This window comes from Salvelinus fontinalis, chromosome 4 (genome assembly GCF_029448725.1).
Source record: "Salvelinus fontinalis isolate EN_2023a chromosome 4, ASM2944872v1, whole genome shotgun sequence".
In the NCBI taxonomy this organism is placed as follows: Eukaryota; Metazoa; Chordata; class Actinopteri; order Salmoniformes; family Salmonidae; genus Salvelinus; species Salvelinus fontinalis.
Window position 1 is genome coordinate 43,613,289 of NC_074668.1, and position 9,258 is coordinate 43,622,546.

The 9,258-nt window shown below is 41.9% G+C and overlaps 1 protein-coding gene across 1 annotated transcript; it reads right to left on the reverse strand.

The window, feature by feature from the left end:
* Window positions 1–8,674, reverse strand: creb3l3l (cAMP responsive element binding protein 3-like 3 like). Its single transcript, XM_055920274.1, has 10 exons — window positions 8,529–8,674; window positions 7,289–7,426; window positions 5,890–6,280; window positions 4,860–4,966; window positions 3,509–3,601; window positions 2,786–2,892; window positions 2,504–2,572; window positions 2,292–2,376; window positions 1,541–1,634; window positions 1–1,303 (listed from the first exon to the last, which is right to left on the reverse strand). The coding sequence occupies exons 2-10, from the start codon at window positions 7,424–7,426 to the stop codon at window positions 882–884; spliced, it is 1,506 nt and encodes a 501-aa protein (XP_055776249.1). The 5' UTR covers window positions 8,529–8,674; the 3' UTR covers window positions 1–881.
* Window positions 8,675–9,258: the final 584 nt, after the last annotated feature.

Sequence of the window (9,258 nt, forward strand, 5' to 3'; positions counted from 1 at the left end):
AAAAATGTCACTTCTCCATATGACATACACTTAAAATGATGTCCAGAGGTTTACAAAGGGGTAAACATATACTGTAGGTCCAGAGAGTGAACCACTGGTTGCAGGACTCAAACAGCTCCTACCTAAAAAGGTCAAAACTAGTCACAGTTCCGTCACTGGCACTGGAAAATGGGGACTAATACCAGAGCACTCCCATTTTCAGTCATTTAAATTTGTCAACAAGCTAAAAGCAAAACAAAGAAAACACAAAAGAGAGCATGAAAACCCTTGTTACAAGGAAAATACCAAAAGATGTCCACAAAATCCAAAATGGCCAAATGTCCTGCAATGTCTAAAGCAGAGTATACAGACAGATCAACCACTAATCTAGCATCATGAGTATACATTTACACTATGGATGCTGAATGTGCAAAGTAAACTAGCAGACCACTAGACATGCGCTATGGAAGGAATTGGTCATTCGCTAGCAAAGTACTTAGCAACAAGACCTGTTCGAGACACAAAAACACAGATGGCAAGAATTAATCGTTTTGTTTTTCAAGAGAGAATTTGTGTTTTAAAGTCTTCAGCAGTCATGCGATTTCAACAGATGACTATTCCCTTTCATAGTGTACTTCACCCCCCCCCCCCAATGGAAACCTCAGTAGTCCATTCTACCACTGGAACGGAACATCAGAACAAAGTGCTCAAAGAGGAAAAGTAGTATCACCAGGAGAAAGAGGAACAGATAGAGGGGGAATACTGTGATAACAAAACATCTACTACCCTTTTCCACCAAGTTTCAATCAACATTATCAATAACAACTGAAACCTTTGATTAGTCCCCTTCATCCTAGCCCCCTTCCTCCCTCTGTTAGTTGATTCAAATCGGGCTCTTCTGCCTACATCTCATCCGAGCGGTGTTGCTGTATAATGATGGACGTTGGCTTCCTGTCGATCCAGTTTTCCTTGGTCCCTGGAACCTCGTAGGCCACAGGCGTTCCCACTGGATCTCTGGATCCCTCCTGCAGGCCCCCGGGCCCGGCCCCCGGCCCCAGCTCATTTTGACCTGGTTTGGGGAAGTCGGCAGAGGAGTTGCTGTTGACTCCGCTCTCTGTTTCCGACTGCTCCACCTTCTGGTAGTCTGGTGTGTGGTTCTGGCCTCCAGTGAACATTGCCTTGGGGTTCTCTACCATGGGCCCTAGCAGGAGGCTGAGAGGGGGCAGCTCAGCGCTGTCAGTTTCCTCCACAGGCTCAGAGTAAGCCAGGGGCAAGGGGTCTGGGGTGTCATCAACAGTCACGGAGCGCAAGGTCCTGGACACAACTACAGTTCAGAGGGAAAAGGCTTGTTAATGTATTCAGAATTCTTACACAATGTTTCATACAGCACCTTAACTGGAAGAGACAGGAAATATTTGTGAACCATTTTAGATGTCGTTTATTGTTGCATACATAGCTATTCTTTATACTCTAAATGAATGTTATTTTCAACAGAATAACATCTTATTCATAGTTTAGACATAGCTTTAGCATTTCAGACGACACTTCTCTCCTGACTTACCGGAAGAGGGGGTGTATATCTCCTTCTGTCCAGGGCTGCGGCCAAACGGGTTGACAGAGGGGAAGATGATGAGGCAGAAAGACAGCAGGAACACCTGAGAAGAGAAGGTGAAAAAACGTAAGATAGCTGTTAAAAATGTGGTGTGTGCGACCCAGATTTACAAACCCAGTAGATGAGGTACATCGGTCTACAAAGATGAATGCAAAAATGTATTTTACTGTGTAAAAAAAACGTTATCTTCCATTTGTTTTTCTATAAGAAATATAATTCTCATCTTTACGGACCCAAGCAGCACTCTCGTCTTTTGTTAACCGAAGCACTTGTTGGTTTATGTTTCCAACCTGCTATTGTTTGGCAGTGGGACAAAATAATGGGTACTCCAAGTTGCTTTGGCCTCAATAGAACACTTACATAAAATACACTAGTACAGGCAGGCACTCCTTGAGCACCATATGAAACCACAAGCAAGCCTCAATCAGGATTGGGCTATAATGTCCCAAACAGTTGAAGCTATAACAAATGTCAACACAGGCTGAGGTGGCAACCTGAAAGAACAGGATATAGCACCCACCATGTTAAAGTTGAACTTCAATTTGAAAAAGGTTGACAACCAAAAATGTCAACCAAATACATCTGCAGACGTAAACTTGTACGTGGGAGTCCTTCAGTACTAGTTTTAATTCCCAGCATCCCAAACAAAGGATATGTGGTGGTGTGAGTGTTAAGATCTACTCTGTGTTAGTCCTCTTACCATGACACAGGTGCTGGTGGTGGTGGTCTTCATGGTCGACATCTTCATCATGGACTGCAATTTCCTTAGCTGCTCTATCAGAGACCTAGACAGGGGGAGAATAATGATACCCATTGGACATTTTCTCAATATTAGTCTACAAACGTTCATTCTCTGATGCTTATCATAACAACAGGCATTCCATAATCATGATAACAGCAGTGGTGTCTTACATGTTTTGTTTCTGCAGTTGTTGGACCTTCTTCTGCAGCTCCTGGTTGTGAGCAGTGCAGATGGAAACCCTAGGCACCAATCAGCAATAACTCAGTCAATCAAACTCTACTTTACACACACACAGACACACACAAACACATTTTGACCCAATGAAGACATAACAGGCTCAACATTGGTGATGTGAAATGGTGAAATCAATCATACAATGACTAATACTTTATTAGTACGGTGTGTGCTGGCTTTCAATTCATTTTCAGAGATCCCGCAATTCGTTCTCTCACCTGTTCTCCAGGCCGTCCACGTACACCTTCTTCTTCTTCCTACTCTCCTGGGCTGACTGCTTGTTGCGGATCTTCCTCCTCACCCTCTTCAGGGTCCTCTCCTCCGCCTGCGACAAAGAGAGAGAGGAGGAATGGCTACCCATCACATGCTTGACATGATTGAGCGGATAGTGCACAGTGCTGAGGAGCAGTCTGCCGTCACACTGCTGGGAGCCAAACAAGCTATCTGGGATGGTTTCTCATTTGGTTTGATTGGAAGGGATTCTGCATTTAATTTTTTCTCATTTTGAAAAAAAGTCAAAAGATAATTACGCTGTAGTCCAACGTGCGTGCAGGAGAGATTTCTATTATTTAATAGACATTTTCTGTTCACTGGCCAAATATGAAACATAGATTAGAGGAGGCTGGTGAGAATGGGCTCATTGTAATGGAATAGAGTCAAACGTGTTTCCATATGTTTGATACCATTCCATTTATTCCATTCCAGCCATTACAATGAGCCCATCCTCCTATGGCTCCTCCCACCAGCCTCCTCTGATAGATTATCCTTTCATATTAGCAAGCTCAACACTCTAAAGTAGCAACAAATTGGGTAGATTGTGTTACACCTCCCTGGCTGTCATTTTTAAGGGGTGCTCCCTGAATGCCAATTAGATCAATGGTTTCTAGGTTGGTCTCCAGCGCGTCAACAAGTATTTGTAATAAATCAATGGAGAAAATTACCTTAGTAAGAGGCATGCAGGACGGTATGGTTGCTCCTTCCTTAGCGAGAAGTCTCCTTTCCTCATCAGTCAGAACAATCTCCTTGAACTGGAACTAAAGGGAAGAAAATATATTTTTTTAATGAAATGTGCTGAAGATCTGCTCAAGGCCACATGTACACCACTTTGCGACAAAGATGATGTCTTGTGAGATCATCAAACATCACGCAAGCAATGCAGATGTAGAAAGAACAGTGGCTAAGAAAAACTCCCTAGAAAGGCAGGAACCTAGGAAGAAATCTAGAGGAACCAGGCACTGAGGGGTGGACGGTCCTCTTCTGGCCGCGCCGGATGCCGATTTATAAGAGTACATGGCCATTAATGCCAGAGTGTTGTTCAAATGTTCATAGATGACCAGCAGGGTCAAATAATAAGATAATGTGTAAGAACATTTTGTTAATGTACTCCAGGGATCATTAACTAGTAGATTCAGAAAATTATTTGTAATTATGTTCTGGCCCCCTGACCAGCTGCTCAAGAACATAATCGGCCCGCGGCTACTAGTTATGATCCCTGGAGTACATGAACAAAATGTTCTCACACATCTTATTATTTGACAGAAGAGGACCATCCACCCCTCAGTGCCTGGTTCCTCTAGATGTCTTCCTAGGTTCCTGCCTTTCTAGGGAGTTTTTCTTAGCCACTGTTCTTTCTACATCTGCATTGCTAGCTAGATGTTTGGGGTTTTAGGCTGGGTTTCTGGATAAGCACTTTCTGACATCTGCCGATGTAAAAAAGGCTTTATAAATATATTTGATTGATTGCGACTGCAAATTGACCACAAGGCCAAACAGACATTTGACTAAAACATTTCAAACCTTGCTTACATTTGTATACAAATCTCTCTATTTATGCGTGGGAATACTTGGAAACAGATTTCCAAAATTAAAATAACTTTGATACAATTTCCTGGTGTTGTTACAGTTTTAAATAATTGTTCATTTTGGGGGAGGGGGGGGGGGCAAATAAACCCACCCGCAGGCCAAATTCAGCCAGCCAGTTGGGGAACCCTGATGTACTCAAATAATGTACAATCAATGCCATTCTTACTAAAAGAATGAGTTGGCAATAAGTTTAACAATGGTGAAACTGCCACTTCCATTTGCGATACTACATCAAAGAAGTTTCTGCAAACAACAGACATGCCATACAACAGGATATGTACTGCCATTTTGTTGTTGTACCACATTGGGCGACGCTCCTCACCTCCTCTTCGTCAACAAAACAAAAATAGCCTTCCCGGATGACATCTTCCAAGACTTGATCATCTTGTTTCCTCGTCTATAATACTAATTTGATTATGTGAAACTCACCAGATCAGCTTTGTTGTTCTGTGTAGAGTCCTCTATGGCGAGAGAACAGGGAAGTTCTTCACTGGAATAGATCTGTTCCACTTCCATCCCCTCACTGTCCAGGTCGTCTGATGAACAGGAGAGCACAAAAACACAAAATTATTTTTTTTCTGTTCACATGAACAGTAAAGTTCTCAAACCTTACGAGGATATTCTTTTGAAATCTTCTAGCCCAAGGACACGAGTCTAGTGACTGGACTCAAATCTGCTAGACTTAATCCCCAAAACATGGAAGAGATAGCTGGAATTAGGTGGTGCTAATCTAACTGATCTTTATAGTTTCAATGGGAATATTTAAGATTAATAAAGTTCATATTCAGTTAAGAGTGATTAACACAATACTTAACATACTTAAGTTTTCGCTTTCTGTAATACACATGATTTCCAGTGTTCTGTTCAAGTAAGGTTCTGTTGATAGTGATAAACACCAGACTGGAGGTACAAGGACCGAGGACAGTGATTATTATTGTATTCTGTGAAACTGTGATTCTGTAGCAGCTGACAACATTACCGCATTCGATTTTGACTTCCTACAAGGCTCTCAGCTGGCGCTTACAGACCACTTGGTACCGTCTGATTACAATTAAAAATGGCATGTCTCCAAGAGGCCAGCTAGACATTTTCTCTGCTTCTGTTCTGGATGTGTCTCCCTGCCTGTTGCAACTTGTAATAAACCAGATTGATTTCGGATAGATTTTTTATCAACGACTGCTCTCCTTTTGTTTCACCTGAAAATTCCCCATTACAATAGTTGATTGGCTGGTGTGCTACATAATTCACGATTCATGACCAGCTGGTCTAGTGGGTGTATTTTGTATGGTCATACCTGGGAACCTCTTCATTTGCAAAGTTAGTCTGTAGATGCTCAAACTACCAACAAACTATCCAATTAGTTGAATTGTCAAGAGCCAATTTGATGTCATTCAACTATTCATACCACCCAAAGCTATGAACCTGTTAGACAAGTATATAGGTATAGATCAACATTTACCCAGATCAATAAAGACATCCATGTCGGGCTTCTCAGCCCTCACACTCTGTAGAGCATTCATGTCTCCTCCCTGAAGTAGAGAGTAGCTGTGGTCTGTTTGCACAGCCAGGGCTTCAGGGCTCTCAGCCTGGAGCTCCAGGGCCATCAGGGGACTGTCAGAGTAGCCCGGGCTGGGCTGGGAGCACTCTGGGCTGGGTGCGGTATCACTGTCACTCCCCTGGGGACTGGGGCAGGCCAGGAAGTTCTGGCCAACTACGCCCCCAGTGCTGCTGTCTTCAGAGATGCCGCTGTCGCTGCCCAGTGGAGAGTGTGAAGCACACGAGGCGGCCATGTTGTCTTCTCCCTCCAGCAGGCTGGACAGGAAGTCCTCAGTGTCCATGCCTGTCAGCATCTACAACAAACACAGCAGGATGTTGGTGTCCATTCAATATGACTGTTTATTCCACAAAAAGAAAATGTGAAAAAGAGTTATTCTGCTTAAAAGTAAGGAAGTAGTGCTGAGCAATTAGTGCTTTTTGAAGTCGGTTTGGTTTCGGTCGATTATAAAAAGATAATCAGGGTTTTCGATTTTGATAATTTTTTTTAGATATTAAATGCACTTTGCATTATGTGGGTTGAATGCTGTAACACTTTATAAAGTAATTAATAAAAGTCCCATGATGGTAGTGGTTGCCAATTACTGCTTATCACATATGAAACCATAATTTAGTAAAATTACTTTACATTAATAAAATATTTATTTATTTATTACTATTATTTAATTCCAATTCATTATCTCATCTCTATAGAGCTGCTGCCTATGCTGTCTGACAAAATCACTATTTTAGTAGATCAAAGTAAATATGACTTCTGAATACCCAACTGTCAATTACTTAGATCATGTATTTTCAGGCTCGTGAAACAACTATGTTCAATCCCTGTCGATTGCACGTTCTCTCAGTCTCCGTGTCTGCTCCGTTCAGACCGGACAAGTTTAAGCGGGCGCGCAATGGATTATGGTTATTGTAGTTAATTACCAAGCTTTCTGCACTAAACTATGTAGAATATTGGCCTGTTGGTAACGACAACTCCCTACTACATCGCACAGTTCAGGCTTCATCTGATTTATCTCTACAGGAACAGCACATCGAGCTCACCAAACGAAAACAAAATAGAATTAAAAATATTGAACCAACGTCGGTACAATTAGTTGTTAAAAAAATCAAAAAATAACTGATATTTCAGTTAATCGCTCAGCACTATAAGGCAGTTTATCACATTGATGTAAAACGATAAAATAAATGATTCTGCTTTACTACATACCATTAAATTAATGGTTTGTTCCCTGACAATTACTAAACTCTATTAGCCTATTGTTTAGCAAACATAAAACAGTTTTATTCCTAAGTGGGAGACATACATCTTGCTCGGCGAGCCAGTTTTCTAGCCCATTCCCATCTGTGAAGAAGGGATCATTGGCTCCAGTCTCTCCATACTGGCACAGGATCCCCAGAAGATCCACTCCATCCATATCAGGAAGATCCTCAGTGACTGACATCTGGGAAAACAGAATCAGCAATGTCACCATTATAATCAGGAAACATAAGACTTTGGTTCGTGGGCAGGTCCAGTTCAATGATGTGTGATAAGAGAATTGTGACTGAACTCATTCTTGTTCAAATAAAAGGCAAATATATTGGAATATCCTACCCAATAACTTTATCTTTAATTTTAAATTCTCTAACATGTAAATTCTGGACATGAGAAATTCTGGAGAGAGACTAAAGTGAGAGTTGATACCAGTAACTAGTGTTCGGCAGCCCCCACCCAGTATACAGCTGCGCGCTCCCATCAATGACCTCATTCTTATACATCGCCCCGCCCACTTCCCCCTTTGTCACATGAGAAGCAACAAAACAAGCCAGTCTACTGCCGCGTTCATATGCAAGTCGAAACTAAGAAACTCGGAAAGGTCCGACTTGCTGATTCGTTGAACGCGGCAGGCGAATAAATACAACCAGTAAGCATGTCAGAGATTTCCTAATTCTGACTAGTACATGAACGCGGCATAAAATGTTCGTGATAATATTGCACTTTAAATCTGGATGAAGTACTCACATTTGATATGAACCTCTGCTGCGAAAAATCTAGCTCACAAATTAATGTAAACCAGTTTGTGCTCAGAAGGCGGATGGTTAGTTAGCAAGCTAGCTAGGTAACGTTAGCCAGATACATTGTTGCCGGCCTAGTTTGTCTTGCTATCGTTACCGACAAGAAAGAGCATTGTTAGCATAGAAACATGATGTACTGACAGTGCAGACACAAGGGTTAGTAGGTAGGATAGTTAGTTAGCTACTGTTTGCTTGCTAAAGTAACATATGCTGCATAATTGACCAGCCAATGCATGTTCCATGACCTACCAAATTTGACAAATAACTGAACGTAACATTTCCATAAAATATAAGGAATCGATGGTCATAAACTGCACACCACGGCTTTACACATGTTTAAACTGACAGCAGCTAAGGTTATAACGTTAGTAATGTGCCAGCACGACAGATTAATGGTGCAAATACTGCTGAGGGCGTGGTCGTTGTTGTATGTGTTAGTTTATTAATAAAATAAATAGCATTCATTTATCATGTCTCAAATATACTTACCTTTCTCAGTATACTGCCTGACAAGTTAGAATAGCATTCGAGTGAAGCTATTTTCGTTGTCTATTCGCCGTTACTGTCTGTAAGGTCTCGTAGAGTACACTCTCAAGTATGACTACTCACTTCCTAATGAAATCCCCTTGCAGTTCCAACAAGACAGAAATTGCGTCATCACGTATAGACGAGTCAGCATACGTAATATTAGTCCATTACGGGAAATGTAGTATAGTGTGTGCAATACAGTATGATTACAGTACACAGACTCAAACTATACTAAACCATGAATCAAAGGCATCACAGATGGATGAGGTTTACTGCTTGTGAAAATGTATTGTTGATAGGATATAATGTCATTTTCTCTCACACGTACATCTTTGATATTTTTGTTTCTTCAGAAAATATTGAGCTGTATGAAGAGAGACATACTGAGACGAGGGCACAACAAAGCCTATTCCCGCTCAGGACACTGAAAAGATTTGGCATGGGTCCCCAGATCCTCAAAAGGTTCTACAGGTGCATCATAGAGAGCATCCTGACTGGTTGCATCACTGCCTGGTATGGCAACTGCTCGGCCTCCGTCCGCAAGGCACTACAGAGGGTAGTGCGTACTGCCCAGTACATCATTGGGGCCAAGCTTCCTGCCATCCAGGACCTCTATATCAAGCGGTGTCAGAGGAAGGCCCTAAAAATTGTCAAAGACTCCAGCCACCCTAGTTAGACTGTTCTCTCTGCT